The sequence below is a fragment of the Bos mutus genome, chromosome 19 (genome assembly GCF_027580195.1).
Source record: "Bos mutus isolate GX-2022 chromosome 19, NWIPB_WYAK_1.1, whole genome shotgun sequence".
Taxonomy (NCBI): Eukaryota; Metazoa; Chordata; class Mammalia; order Artiodactyla; family Bovidae; genus Bos; species Bos mutus.
In genome coordinates, this window is record NC_091635.1 from 18,133,658 (window position 1) to 18,148,726 (window position 15,069).

Sequence of the window (15,069 nt, forward strand, 5' to 3'; positions counted from 1 at the left end):
TGTGAATCACAGATGAAAAAGTGCTTTATTAAGTCCCTCTTCTATTACATGCTAGGTGAGCACCATGAAATATAATAAGATGGGTTAATATCAACAGATGATCTAACACTGAACCATGGGATGAGATTTTCAGGGGTGACATATAAAAGAGTGGCCGTTTCTCTGCTGGTTTCCCTCCTGCCCAGGAATGGCTTGGCCAACCACAGACCACGTGTATCTATTCTGTCTTGCCCACAGAGATAGAGTTCAACATCACGGGCAATTACGGGAGTCCAGTGCACGTGAACCACAACGCCAACTACAGCTCGATGCCCTCCCCGGACATGGACCCCGCCGACCGGCGCCAGCCCGAGCAGGCCCGCCGGCCCCTCAGTGTGGCCACGGATAACATGATGCTGGAGTTTTACAAAAAGGATGGGTATGAGCTCGCGGCCCTGTCTCAGCTTTGGGGGAGGGAGAGGTTGACTGAGATGAATGACAGGAAGGCTGCACTTACCCAGCAGCAGTCTAAGTGGCCCTGTCACCTCATTCTTGACGCCAGCAAATGCTTTGGAATTTGTCTTTTAAACGTGGTTTTTAAGCAATTTGGTTCCTGTGTGAGGCGTCTCTAGCTGGGAGGATACCCTGGAGGGTCAGTTGTGGTTCTTCACTCCCAGATGTCTCTGCATCAGAGCTGGACTCCCCGTCTTCTCGGCCACACCTCGTCTGACTCCCAGTCCCCTCTGAAAACCCATCCAGATGACCTCTATGAGAAAGTTGTCACTGTGGCACCTCAGGGCATTCAGTGTCCGCTGGCCCCTATAGTATGGTCTTCTGAATATAAAGAGCCAGGGTCATCAGGATTTCTGTGGCTAGAGAGCCATCTCTCTGGGACCCCAGGGTCTGCAGGCAGTTTCACAGGTGCTGCTGGAGCTTAGGGGTATACAGGCTAAAACTACATAAGTCAAGCCACCTCAGCTAGTGCTGTGTGGATTAGTCGAGCTGACGCTGCCAAGTTCTGTCAGAATTGTGGATTTGTGGCCTGGATTGATAAGCTACTAAATTTTGAGGGTAGTTTGTTATGCAACAAAAGAGAATCAGAACAAGCTTTTAAAAAAAAGAGAGAAGAAAAAGGACACTGGGGGCTTCTCTGGTAGTCAAGTTAGGTTGTCAGTTTAGGTTAGGACTCAGAGCTTCCATGCAGGGGGTGCAGGTTCAATCCCTGGTCAGGGAACTGAGATCCCACATGCCATGCAGTGTGCCAAAAAGAAAAAGGACACTGAGGTCGCGCACCCCATGCGGCTCTGTGTAGCTGCTCTTTCCAGTCCTACTTGATGTGCCTGTAGCAATATCACTTCTGAGCCTCAGAGGGCCTCACCAGGCCAGCTGACAGCAACACCTGAATCCATGAGTATGTCCACACAGAGACCTTAGCCTGGAGGTACTGTAATTTGGAATGTTGTTGTTGTTAAGTTGCTAAGGCATATCCGACTCTTTGCGACCCTGTGGACAATAGCCCACGAGGCTCCTCTGTCCTTGGAATTTCCCAGACAAGAATACTGGAATGGGTTGCCATTTCCTTCTCCAGGGTATCTTCCTGACCCAGGGATGGAACCCATGTCTCCTGCACTGGCAGGCAGATTCTGTACCCCTGAGCCACCAGGGAAGCCTGTGATTTGGAATAAGCACGTGTAAGAAGAAGTTCAGGAGCGACCTGAGGTGCTCTATGGAGCACAGGTTCCATGATGCTTCGTTATGTTGGGGCAGCGGGGAGGAGATAGACACCCGGGTCTCGTGAGTTTCTGAGACACATGATTCAACACATTGAAGCCACTTTCCTGAATGTATGAGTTTGTGGGGTCTTTTACATGCTGTGATCTGTCACGTATCTTCACAGCGGGCTGTGGCATCCTTTCCCAAGTTTATTACATCAAAAAGCCTGTTGTCACGAGATAGAACTCGTGTTCCAAGGAGCTTGTTTTTGTGATTGTGGATACTGGGGTCCTCTGAAGACCAAGTAGAAAGATGGAGAACCCCAAATGCAGCTACTCTGAACAGGGTTGTGGGGTGGTGAGGGGGTGCAGGAATTTTTCTTCAGACAGAACTTAAGGTTCTGGGTACCATGGAAACTTTGACTCATATTTGAGGCTTGGATTGTCAGCTCAGCCTTCAAGAGGTGTGTTCTTGGCCCAGGCCCCACCTCTGCTTCCACATTTCCTGGATTCACACATTTGTGGGTGCTGAGACCAGATCTGTGAAATGTTGCCTGGTGCCTCCGGCTGTTATTTGTCCTGGGGAGGTGAAGAAACTTTGTTACGCATTTAGGAGAGGAATGATCCCTAGAGGAGCTAGAAATACTTGATTCTGGCCTTCCTGGGGGAGTGTGGGCAAGGCTGAGCCAGGATCTTTAGGATCCTTCTTACTCATCTCTCATGTTGGCACCTACCATGCCACTGCTGCCCAGCCTCCAAGTTCATCTTAAATGGTCCAGGAACTCCCAAAGCTCCTGTGGATTTTGGGGAAGATACTAGGCTTTCTTGCTTCCTTTCTCTCAGCAAGTATTTGCCAAATGTAACTGATCTTCAGAACAAAAATCAAAACCTTCCAGATCAGTATAGACTTCTTGTTGTTCAGTTGCTCAGTCATGTCCGACTCTTTGCGACCCCATGGACTGCAGCACACCAGGCCTCCCTATCCTTCACCATCTCCCGGAGTTTGCTCAAACTCATGTTCATTGAGTCGGTGATGCCATCCAGCCATCTCATTCTCTGTCCCACCTTGTCCTCCTGCCTTCAATCTTTCCTAGCATTAGGGTCTTTTCCAATGATTCCAAATGTAACCAGTCTCTAGATGAAAAATCAAAGCCTATCCGACCTCTGTATACTTAAATACCTCAAATCCATATACCGTAATACTGTAAGTCACTTCAGTCGTGTCCGACTCTGTGTGACCCCATAGACGGCAAATCCATATACTGGCCAACATCTCTGGGTAAGACCGTTCCTGACCAGGATTCAAAAACAGCATGACGGGGACTTCCCTGGTGACCCAGTGGTCAAGACTCCACATTTCCACTGCAGGGGTCGTGGGTTTGATCCCTTGTTGGGGAACTAAGATCCTGCATGCCACATGATGTGGCCAAAAATAAAAACAGCATGACAGATGTCTATCCTGCTCCTGCTGCTGCTAAGTCGCTTCAGTCATGTCCAACTCTGTGCAACCCCAGAGACGGCAGCCCACCAGGCTCCCCCATCCCTGGGATTCTCCAGGCAAGAACACTGGAGTGGGTTGCCATTTCCTTCTCCAATGCATGAAAGTGAAAAGTGAAAGTGAAGTCGCTCAGTCGTGTCTGACTCTTAGCAACCCCATGGACTGCAGCCTACCAGGCTCCTACACCCATGGGATTTTCCAGGCCAGAGTACTGGAGTGGGGTGCCATTGCCCTCTCTGGATATCTATCCTACAGAGGTCAAAAAGAAATATAGCTGCTAACCCCTGACAGCTCATGACTTGGAACGGTCCAGAGCAAACTTCTGTTCTCAGTGATAAATGTATTCTTTCTGTAGACACCTATTCTTATGCTGAAATCTCTAACTTTCAGATTTTTTTTTCCTGGGGCAGGCCTTTGTCTCCTTATTTTTAAGGTCCTGCATCTTATCTTTTCCCTGTGTGGCCTGCCAGGTTATAGTGTGAAGTGTTAGTCACTTAGTTATGTCCAACTCTTTGTGACCCCATGGACTGTAGCCTGCCAGGCTCCTCTGTCCTTGGGATTCTCCAGGCAAGAATACTGGAGTGGGTAGCCATTCCCTTCTCCAGGGGATCTTCCTGACCCAGGGGTCAAACTTGGGTTTCCTGCATTGGCAGGCACATTCTCAAGCTTCTGATTCACCAAAAAAGCCTAGCTTAGGATAAGCTACTCTGCAATACGAGGTCCCAGTAGGCTAGGAGGAGTGAAGCAGGGAAGAGTAGCTGTCAGTGGAGCTACCTTGCCAGCCATTCTGCCCCATATGAATCCCAAGGGGGAGCAGATGAGGACTCTGAACGGGTCCCCTCCTGGACTCTTGCCACGTCATCCTGCTTTCTGCTAATTGCTCTCCAAACCTTTTGCTTCTTGGGTGTTCTTTGTGGCCTCTGGCTTCTCGCCTCTGCCTTGATTCAATTATAAAGGGATCCGAAAACCAAGTTCTTCTCATTCTCACTGGAAGCAGTGGCTGTGGGGAATCTTTGATATCCATAAGCGATGTGGGTATCTGTGAAGTTTCTAAGGGAGTTGGTTGTTTTCGATGGATTGAATCTGGTGTTTTTTTAAAACAACACAAAGTTATTTGATTCTTGCGACTATTCTTTGTGTGACAGAACAATGAGCAGAAACTTGTGACCTGCTTCTGTGACCTTCTGGTTGTATTCTTCTACCTCTGAGTAGCTCCCTTGCTCTTGGCAACATGCTAAGCAATTTTATAAATTTTGTCTTTGGGTGGAGTTCTAGCTAGACGTTCAGACACTTCAGCCTGCCAATGTTTCAAGCAAATTTCCATTAGCCTCTGAAGGTAAACATGCTTTGACGCCTCCAAGATTGTCACTCTTGCCATTGTGATTCATTGGTCTATAAAGATTTTTGTTGCCTTTTGAAGACATCTGTGAACCTTTGATGCCTGTTTCCTGGGCACAGGGCATGCTGCCTGCCCCACAACAGTCACTTCAGCTGGGAGAGTTGTGATGGCAGGCGGCTTAGCTGTTTATGAAGCAGAAGCATACATTCACCTCTTGATTCTTGGTTGCTGACGCTTTGCTGCTGCGATTTAGTGGGTCTCATTGGTCCCCCCTCTGCGTCCTCCCCTTGGTGAACCAGGGGATCACCAGGTAGCCTGATGTCAGGGTCCATGGTGCTGGGAGATGCGGTTGATAGTAGAAGGTGTCCCCCCACCAGCCCTGATCCCAAAGCCCACACCTCCCATCTCAAATGGGGAAGGTCTTTCGAAGTGAAAGAGAGTGTGATAAGAAAGAAAACCCGCGAGTATGAGACCGCCCTCCTTTAGGGCTCTTCTAGGAACCACAGGGAACAGCATCACCAACCATTGCAACAAAGTGGCGTCAGTTCGCTTCCCCAAGTGGAATGTTACGCTTTTTGCTCTCTTTCATCCTGATAAATTTAGAAGCCCAAAGAGCACAGTTTGCTGCTTGCCCCCAGCTTACTTTAAATACCAGGGGATGCCACTGGACCCTGCTGCAGAGTTTTGAGTGGCCTCTGGGGGTGACTGGATCCCCTGTAGAAGGTGCCTGTTTATTGGTGGGGGGTCCTCAGAGCCAAGACGACTTGCAAGCTGGTGGGTAGTGGATCCCAGAGAGAGACCAGCTGCCCCCAAAATGCCTTGGAGAAGAGAACTATTAACACATTATTGACCAGAGAGGTATTAACACCACAAGCGTTAGCTTCTGCAAAAATGTCCCGGTCAGTAATGTGTTAACAGTGACACTAGACGGGCGGTGTGGTGGTGGTGGTGGTGGGTGTCTCCCCTCCGGGGGGTATCCCTCTGCTCTCCCCAGGGGAACGTGTGTCAGAAGGTGTCCCTTTCTGTGTGCATGGCTGTAGCACCATGGTCCTCTGTGCCCCTCATGGAGGCTCCCTCCCCACACATTTTCGTAAAGGACCACATCCCACCTGCTACAACCCATCCCCAACCTTGAAGCTTTGGTTTGAATCTTGCTGCACCTCTGCAAGGTGGGCAGACCGTCACGGTGTGGCAGCTCAGTGCTCCTGGCCAGCGTGGGTGACAGCAAGGGGCAACCCTCTGCTTATCCCCAGTGGAGACGGGGGACTGCCCAGTGTTCTCCCTGCATGAACATCTGTCTCCCTTAACACTGGCAGTTTTAGCTCTTGGCATAGTCAGTGAAGGCTTTGACTACGTATCATGGCACCAGTCACCTCCTAGACCAGAGGAAAGGAGATTGACCACCTTCTAAATCATATAACTTAGAAAAGAGCGGATAGCTGCTTCTGTGGATTTTTTTCCTTCCTTGTGACATGCCCCCAACCCCTACCGCAAGCACCAGTGTCAGCTCTTCAGCTTCTGTCTTTATTCACCAGTGCGCTTGGTAGGATGCTCTTCACCTGTGCAGACAGAAAAGTCACTTTAACTGGAGAGACGGACTAAGCAAACAATTTCAAGGCTCAGTGGAAGCCCCAGGCTTAGCCCCTGACCCTGACAGAGAGCCGCTGTGTGTCCGGAGGCAGGCGCAGTGTTTGCCACACTAATGTCTGTGTGTTTCTGTCCCTGCAGCCTTAGGAAAATCCAAAGGTACAGTATCCTCGGGTAGCCATGAGGTCACGTGCATCCATGGGAATAGCGAGCGGTGCCTTAGCAAGCTCTGCAGGGGTGAATGTGCGTGTCTGGTTGCTTTGGCCGATGTACTCAGAGCTGTGTCCCCCCTTCTTGAAGTGGAATCGGGGGGGGACTGACCAGAGCATGATCAGCCCCGCCCTGCTCTGTAGACCTTGCAGAGGTTGTAAGCCAGCCAGCGTCCTGGGGCTGGCCCGGGAGTCCTGAGTCGGTCCTGTGCTTCTGGACCCCCAGGTGACAAAAAGAAGGATGGATGTTCAGGTGTCCCTGCTGGTCGGTGCTCTCTTCTAGTCTGATGCTGCCCTCCCCCCTCCCCCGCGTCCACCCACCACTTGGGAGGAGTGGGTGACCCCCCCAGCGAAGCCGCTCTCTGCTCTGAGGGAAGCTTGGGTTCCGGGGAGCTTGTCGGGCACGCCGCGGTCCTAAGGCCAGCGGTGCCCAGGCCGCCCCAGCCTGGAGCTGCGGGATGCTCCGCGGAACACGGCCGCCGCCTCGCTTCCTTGGTCCAAGAGATGCTCGGGGCTGCGCTGCTGGCCGCTTCGTGGGGGCGGGAGCCCGGCGCCCTGGGCGTGAGGCTAAGCCTGGGTGTCTCTGTGTCCCCGGCCAGCATGGGCGTGAGGGTTATGGACACGTCGTGGGTGGCTCGAAGAGGCTCCTCGGCCGGCCGGAAGGCATCCTGCGCCCCGCCTGCCATGCAGCCCCCCGCCCCGCCCGCTGAGCTCGCCCCGCCCCTGCCGTCGCCCCTCCCGGAGCAGTCCCCGGAGGGCCCCATGGTGCCCGCGCTCTCTCCATCCGGCCTCGGCCTCCAGCCTGCGGCTGAACGGACCAGGTAAGTCCGGGGCGCTGGCCCCCCACCGGACCCCCCGGGTAGGCTAGCTTGCAGTGCACGTGGATGAGGGGTTTCAGGTTTGCTGCACACGCTCAGAGCCTCGTGCAGTTGGTCATGTCCCCCGTCCCCTTTCTAAGCATCCTGGTTTGGCTTCTGCTTCATGCTGGCAGCAGGTACGGATTCATAGCCCCTGTGTGATCAGAGGGGGTCCAGGCTTTTTGAGAATAGCATCCCAGGTGCATGTGTAAGGTGGCAGCTTGCCAAAGCAGGCGAGGAAGCTGAGTTCCCAGCTCCTCTGTCCCCTCCTGTACTGGTACAGCTTGTTACCTCTATCGAAGTTTAGAATTTCAGTGGTTCTCCTCTCCACTCCTCCTCCTTTAGATGCATAGGGGCCATTTTTACTGCTAAAATGGGAGCAAGTCAGGTAAAGAATGGAGGTGACAAGATCATGCATTTCATTCTCGTGGAGGAAGAAAAGAGTTGGAGAGCCTGCTCCTTCCAGTGCTGGTTCCATGAGATTTTATGGAGAAAGGGCCTTGTCCCTCCAAAAATGGAAAGTGTGATCTGAGCCGGCACGGGGTCGCTGGTCCCCAGGGGCGCAGGGGAGGATCCCCCCCCCACAACCCCCTTTGAGAGGGGCATGGTCAGAGGGAGGGAATTCTACAAGCGGGGTTGCACAGACCCCTTGGCTGTTTCTCTCTGTTCTAAACAATTCAGAAAATTAGGAAAGCCACTTCACCAGGCCCACTGTGCATTCTGTTAGGAATTGGAAAAATTTTGGCGACTTTGGAAATCTGAACCTTTCAAGCCAGTCTTTGTATGCACTTGTATGTGTGCACACATGCACACAGATACCAATCCCTAAGTGAAGGGGTTGCAGGATTTTTTTTTTTCTTTAATGTATAGAAAGTATTTTCCATGTGAGATGGGAAATGACAGAGTTGGCAGGGGCTGGAGATGACCCTGGATGGGGTGGTTGCTGATGGCTCCACCAGAGAGGGCAAGGGGTTGCCGACCCTGGCCATGGAATCATGGGCTTTGATTCTGTTTCAGGATGCAGGAGGGGAGAGAGAGGTCAGCAGGAAGCAGGGGCTGCTGTGGGGAGGAGGAAACTGACAAAGAGGAGACTTCCTGGAATGGTCTGCTGGGGAGAGGGCCAAGGCCAGGAAAAGGGCGCTGGCCGTAAGGGGGCCACCTGGAGATGGGAGTGGAGCTCAGCTTCAGAGCCCCCAGGAGGGGCTGGTCACCTCCACAGGCATCTTTGAAGGCCTTAAGAAGGTCTGGGAGGACCACGCCTGCCCAGAGAACATAAATTCAGTTCATGATTCTGATGCTGAAGCTGCCTGAGTTCAGGGACTGACTCTGTTTTATAACTCTCTTGTGTTACAGTGCTTCTAAAAGCAAAGAACTTTCTCCAGGATCAGGGCAGAAGGGAAGTCCGGGTTCTAGCCAGGGGACACCCAGTGCAGGCTCACAGCCCGGGGCACAGTCAGGCACGAGTCCGGGCCAGCCACCTGCGGACCAGAGCCCTCACACCCTCCGGAAAGGTACGTTATGGCCACCCTCATGACTAAATAAATAAAAGAGGGCAGTGTGGAGACTTACCCCGGGGTCTGGTGGTTAGGACTCTGCTTCCACTGCAGGTGGATGGGTTCAATCCTTTGTCATCGGGGAACTAAGATTCTGAATCAAAAAAAAGTAAAAAGAAGGAAAAAAGTAAAAAGAGGGCAGTGCAGAGGAGTCAGGGCAGTGGTACACCTAGAACAATGCAGATCTGTCCACATCTACACCTGGGATTCTTAAAGGGTAAACACCTCCAGGGCAAGTACACGGGACTGAGGGCAAGGATAGGAAAAAGACAGACTGAGTGATGGAGGCTCTGGGCCTCTGTGGCCGGAGGACTGGGTCAGAGGTCTCTGTTATGGCATCCCAGAGCCACTGGAGGTTCAGCCAGAAGAGCTTCCTGCCCCAAGGACGGTCGCTTTGTCCAGGGTCCAGTGTCCAGGTCCATCTCTAGTCGTCCCCTCCTGGACAGTGCATCCTCAACTCCCACCTTCTCCGAGCAACCCTGATACTTGTACCACTGTGAAGCGATGGAAGGACCCTGAACTCAGCCGCTGCCTGGGGGTGGGATGTGTGTGTGTGCGCGCGCATGCGCGCGCGCCAATTACAGCAGGAATCAAGAGAAGAGGAGGAGACATTAGTGAACATGTGGGCAGATAGGAAAACCTGTAGTTCTAGGTGAATTTTTTAAAATGGCATCAGCTGCCCTCAGAGTGCCAGGAGCTGGGCGTGGAGGCACTGGTGGTGAGGGGTCGGGAAAAGGTGCTCACAGCCACATGGATGGATGGTGAGTGCCACTTAACAACCCTGTGTGCTGATTCGTCTTTCAGTTTCCAAGAAGCTGGCACCCATTCCACCCAAGGTCCCCTTCGGCCAGCCAGGGCCCCTGCCTGAGCAGCCTGCCGGCCAGCCATCCCCACTCAGCCTGTCCCCCACGCCCCCCAGCACCCCATCGCCCTACGGACTCAGCTATCCCCCGGGCTACTCCCTGGCATCAGGCCAGCTCTCCCCCGCAGCCCCGGCACCCCCACTGGCCTCCCCCTCTGGCTTCACGGGCGCCCTAAGCAAGTCGCGGCCCACCCCGAAGCCCCGGCAGAGGCCCACCCTGCCGCCGCCCCAGCCGCCCACTGTCAGCCTCGCCGCCTCCAGCCCACAGTCCTCAGAGCATCCCGTGCTGGACGGTGTGTCCCCCGGGGAGAGCATGTCGACAGGTAACCTTGGCGCGTGTGGCATCTGGGGACTTTGCAGGAGGTGGGCCTTGTTTGCCAGGGATGACCGTGCTGGAGCCACCTGTGGCATATGGGGTGGTCTCCTTAGAAGCCCCTCTGAGGCCGTGGACACCCCCAGGCCAGTTGTCCTGCAGAGAAGGGGCTCCCTAGGGGATTTCTCCCAATTGAACACCCGCCAGCCTGGGTTCTGATCCTGCATCTGGGGGCCGAGCGCCCTGCGTCCTGGGAAAAGGCGGCTTCAGGAGGGGCTGGACTGTGATGGCAGAAAGTGGGATCACAGCACAGGTGTGTCTGGGGCTTTGCTCAGCTCAGCACTGGCAGCTCAGGTACCAGTTTTCACTGTGAGAACAGAGGTTGAGAGACAAAGACATAGTTTCCTAATAACTAAACAAGCCTTATGGGCTTCCTGATAACTCAGTTGGTAAAGAATCCACCTGCAGTGCAGGAGACCCCGGTTCGATTCCTGGGTCGGGAAGATTCCCCTGGAGAAGGGATAGGCTACCCACTCCAGTATTCTTGGGTTTTCGTGGTGGCTCAGATGGTAAAGAATCTGCCTGCAATGCAGGAGACATGGGTTTAATCCCTGGGTTGGGAAGATCCCCTGGAAAAGGGAACAGCTACCCACGCCAGTATTCTGGCCTGGAGAATTCCATGAGTCCATGGGGTCACAAAGAGACATGATTGAGCGACTTTCACTTCACTTCAAAAAAGGCTTATTAGAAAAAGGTTTTTTTCCTAGCAAAATATATTTAGAAAGGGCTCAGTAAAGAACCTGCTTGCCAGTGCAGATGTGAGAGATAATGGGTTTGATCCCTGGGTCAGGAAGATCCCTTAGAACATGGCAACCTACTCCAGTATTCTTGCCTAGAGAATCCCATGGACAGAGGAGCCTGGAGGGCTACAGTCCATGGGGTCGCAGAGTCGGATACAACTGAAGTGACTGAGCATGCAATTTCAGACAAGATTCTGTAAGCCTGGTTCTTTGAGGGGCTTTGTGGAACAGGCCCATGACAACTAAAATTAGTTTTACTTTAACATCAAAGGTGGAGCTATTTTTCCTCTAGGAAAATGTGTAACCATAACCCACACACACCACACAGATACATGCATGCGAGCATGCTTGCACGCACTCGTACCACAGATACACATAAATCACACACAGATACACCATATATACACCTACTGTATATACACACCACACACACACACACACAAACACAGCTGTCTCCACGCAGACACGCCACACACACACTGGAGGGAGCAGTCTGGCCTTGGGTCCTGACTTGTGCTTTTATTCATCCCCACGTCTGCCCTCGGGAGTGAGGGTTCCCTTGACCACATGGAAGGAGAGCCCATGGGTTTAGTGCTTTGCTGCCTAGAAGAGACTAGTCCAGTGCACGTGCCTGGGGTGGGGGAAACAGATGTATATACCATGGGGAGCGGCCGTCTGGCAATCTGGCTTTCTTTGGATGTGATTAACAGTGAAGGCCCAGTTGCTCTGTCCACCCTGAGGCTCTTAAGACATTAAGGAGACCCCTCCCTGGAGAACCACAGTGAACACCACCTCCCTCCCGCTGGTGGTTCTGGAAGAGTCCCTGATGGATGGCGGGGGTCCCAGCCACCCCTGGTTCAGAGCCGCTGCCCTTGAGCGGTCATCTGGGGGGCAGCGGCCCGGCCCCTCGTCCCGCGGGGCAGTGGTCTGAGCGGTGTGGTCGTCGCAGTTTGCTGCGGCCCCCTGACTGTGCGTTGGGCATGCTGTGTCCGTTGTCGTCTCATCGTCTCTCTTCCTCTCTCTGCCTCCTGTCGCTGTGTTCTCGCAGCTGTGTGACACGGGGGATGCGGTTGTGGACGCGTGAGGGGGATTGCAGGGTAAGCGGTCCCGGCCTCACCTTTCCCGGCCGCAGCCAGGCCGCACCCCGCGCTCTGCATGCACCCCGACCTGCACGGCAGCCTCCCGTGGCCTAGGGGCTCACCGGCCGCCTCCTGGCTTTTCTCAGGAGGAGAAAGAGGCTGCGCTCGGCTTCTCCCTCACTGTCCCCCTCCAGGGCCGCCCAGCCCCAGCTGCTTCCCACGCAGGCTTAGAAGGAAGGGGTGACGGCCCCCTCCCTCATCCCAGGTCTGTGTCACTGGATGGCCCGCTGGCTGACGACGTGTGCCCAGTGTTGGGGGAGGCACAAGCACCCGGAGTTTAGGGAGGGGCCCCCAGGGAGAGTACCTGCCTGGTCCTCTAGGATGGCCAGCAGGTTCTAAAGAACCCCTAGTGTCCATTCTAGAATTCACCCCGAGCTCATGTTGTCCCAGGTATGCAGCTAGCCAGGGCCTTTCTGTCCAATTCAATGAAATACTCTGGGAGCCCTCCTAGCAGTTTCCGCAAGGCCTCCTGCTCCCGTAAAGGGTAGAAGCTGCTAAAGAAACCAAAGGCAAGAACAGGCAGGAAGCAGGTGTCGGGGCCTGAGTCAGATGGGGCAGCCAGAGTGAAGCAAGGGGTCCCCTCTGCCCCCCAGAAAAGCTGCACATTCTGGACAGGAGTGGCTTTGCAGTGTCTGCCACCCACACGGGCCCCCTGACAGGCCTCCGGGGGCCTCTGTCCCAAGGACGGGCCTCTCCGTTCTCAGCCGTCTGCAAGGGTTTCTCTCCCACTGCATTCCAGCTGCCTGAGTTACCTTCCTGCTCAGTGTGGCTTAAGGAGTGGCCAAGGTGGCCGCCAGGTGGCTCTCCTCAGGCTGCGCGTCCTATACCTGCTTTGCCTGCGGGCACCTTCCCACCTGTGTCACCCCAGTGACTGCCAGGCCCAGGCAGGGTCAGAAGGCGCCCAAGGTCACACTCCTCCTGGGGACAGAGGCGGGGCTTTGAGTCCAAGCCAGGCCGGCAGGAGGAGGAGCACGGCCGAGGCGCGGACCCCCACCCCCCACTCCCGTCTCTACTCGGTCAGGCAGGGGGCTGTTTTGGGGGGTGGGGGTGGGGTCAGAGGAGAGGAGGACCTTCGTCCCAGAGCTTGCATGTTTGTGTGTCTTTGAAGACGGTGTCCACGCGTCTGTCTGTCCACTTGCCGTGGTCTTCCTTGGATGGAATGTTTGACAAAAACGGGAAGCCCCACCCCCATCTGCTCCCCCGTGGTGTGGGTCCTCAGTCCCCCACCTGGGGACGGTGAGGCTGAGCGGAGGCCAGAGCTCATCAGGCCCAGAGGGAGTCACAGGTCCCCTTAGCCCTGCGGCCCCGGGAGTCGGCGCTGCCGCCTGATGCCCGCCCCGCAGGGCCCCCAGCCCCGAGCTGCCTGCTGAGGTCGGGACAGACTGTGTGTGTTGCCTTGGGGACCAGCCCTCTTCCTGGTCTTTTTCTAGGAAGTGACCTTTCAGTGCCCGAGCAGAGGCGTAACTGGAGGCGAGCAGGATGGGAATGGGGGTGGCGGTGCCCACAGGGAGCAGCTTGCCCCCCTTACTCCCGGAGTCCTCAGGGAGACCCTTGTCCCACCTCCCCCAGCCCCTTAGGCATACATGTGTGGTCTTGAGTTGGGCCACTGTGTCAGGACCCCCTGTCCGGCCACGCACTTGAGAGGTGGCTGTGTCCCCAGGCTGTGACCGATCCCTGCAGACTCCAGGAAACTAAATGCAGCCCTGACATCCCCAATCCGGTGTGACCTGGCCCAGCCAGGGGGTGTCCTCTATACGCAGAGTCTGGTTCCAGGGGGTAAGGATCCGCTGGGCCTGAACCACAGGTAGGAATCTGAACCACATCCAGGAATCTGGATGTCTGGGCCCATGGGCGGAGCGGGCCCCTTTAAGAGGCTGCATCAGGGGACCCCCGCACCAGCTGGCCCTGCCATGACACCCCAGGCCCCCAGCCTCTCAGCCCGCCCCCCACCCCTGCCGCCTTGCAGATCTGGTCCACTTCGACGTGCCCTCCATCCACGTGGAGCTGGGGTCGGCGCTGCGCCTCGGGCCCCTGGAGCACATGCGGCGACACTCGGTGGCTGAGAAGAGAGACTCGGAGGAGGAGTCGGAGAGCACGGCCCTGTGAGCAGCACCGCGCACGCGCCTGCACACGGCCCTGAGAGCAGCACCGCGCACGCGTGTGCTCACGGCCCCTGCCGTTGCAGCCGCCGCCAGGTGGGACCCCTGCGGATGGCCACGTGGCAGGTTTCTGTGGTGCGGATGTTTTTTCGTCCCCTCTGGGTGGTGACTCTGGCCTTTTGTTTGATCTTTGCCTTTTGACTTTGTGCCTATTTTGATCCACTTTCGGCCTCCACGCCAGGCGACCGCCCTCCCCACCCGAGGGCTTGTGTCAGAAACATCCTCTGCAGGGTGGGTGTGCGCGGCTCGGTGGTGGTCAGCCTGGGGCTGCCTGTCACCCGTGCTGACGGCTGCCGTGAGTCCTGCGAGGTCCGCCTGATGGTGCAGAGCGGGGAGGGGACAGGGGAAGAGATGGGGCAGGGGGCGGAGCGTCTAGCTCTCAGGAGCCTGGAAGCCTGGGGCCCTGGCCGGCCTTCCTCTTCACAGCAAGGAGCCGGCCGGGCAGACCTTCATCCGTGGGCTTTGATGTAAATGGCTGAAGACAAAATTTAAGTTTTACTCCTCCACGCTGTGGAATGAAGCTCCCTTTACTATCTTACGGTTTTCTATTTCTGAATTTTAAAAATGATCTTGAGTGTGTCTGGGGGACCCAAATGTAACTCCCCAGGCACCCCCCCCCAAAACTTGAGATGTGTCTCAGTAATTGCAGCCCTCCAGGGTCCCCCAGCTCACTAAGAAACGGGGTCATTTTCTGGAGGTCAGAAGTGAATAGCAATAATCCTGTCACCCAAAGCCCTAGAGGGGAAGGGGGCATGGCCCACGGAGCCCCCAGGCCCACACCCCCAGCCGTGCGGTGGGCAGAGCTTGGCTCACCCTTCCACAGAGTCCCCAGCCGGCCCCGGGGAGGAGACCCTGGGGGTCTGGTCACACCTGGGACGGAGGGGGAGAGAAGTGGATTCCGGTCATGCATGCAGAGTCCAACCTTACAGTTTTATCCTTTTCAAATAGAATACCTAAACTGGATATAATATTTGTATATATGAAATCTATATTTGTTTAATTTGAGCCATTCAATCTAAACCCATGTACAGGTGTACAATGAGAGATTTAAATGCTTCGTTA

General features: G+C 55.0%; 1 protein-coding gene across 6 annotated transcripts in view; it reads left to right on the forward strand.

Moving 5' to 3' along the window:
• ARHGAP44 (Rho GTPase activating protein 44) overlaps positions 1-14,119 on the forward strand; it is a 119,036-nt gene extending 104,917 nt beyond the window's left edge. For 3 of the 6 annotated variants that reach the window (XM_070389527.1, XM_070389529.1, XM_070389525.1), the window contains 6 exons: positions 238-418; positions 6,257-6,274; positions 6,924-7,145; positions 8,535-8,692; positions 9,539-9,919; positions 13,815-14,119. In XM_070389527.1, coding sequence (XP_070245628.1) covers positions 238-418; positions 6,257-6,274; positions 6,924-7,145; positions 8,535-8,692; positions 9,539-9,919; positions 13,815-13,954 — 1,100 coding nt within the window. In that variant the 3' untranslated portion in view covers positions 13,955-14,119. Of the gene's footprint in view, positions 1-237; positions 419-6,256; positions 6,275-6,923; positions 7,146-8,534; positions 8,693-9,538; positions 9,920-11,757; positions 11,807-13,814 lie in introns of all 6 variants that reach the window. The other 3 variants (XM_070389528.1, XM_070389530.1, XM_070389526.1) reach the window with 3 other exon arrangements.
• The last annotated feature ends 950 nt before the right edge of the window (positions 14,120-15,069 follow it).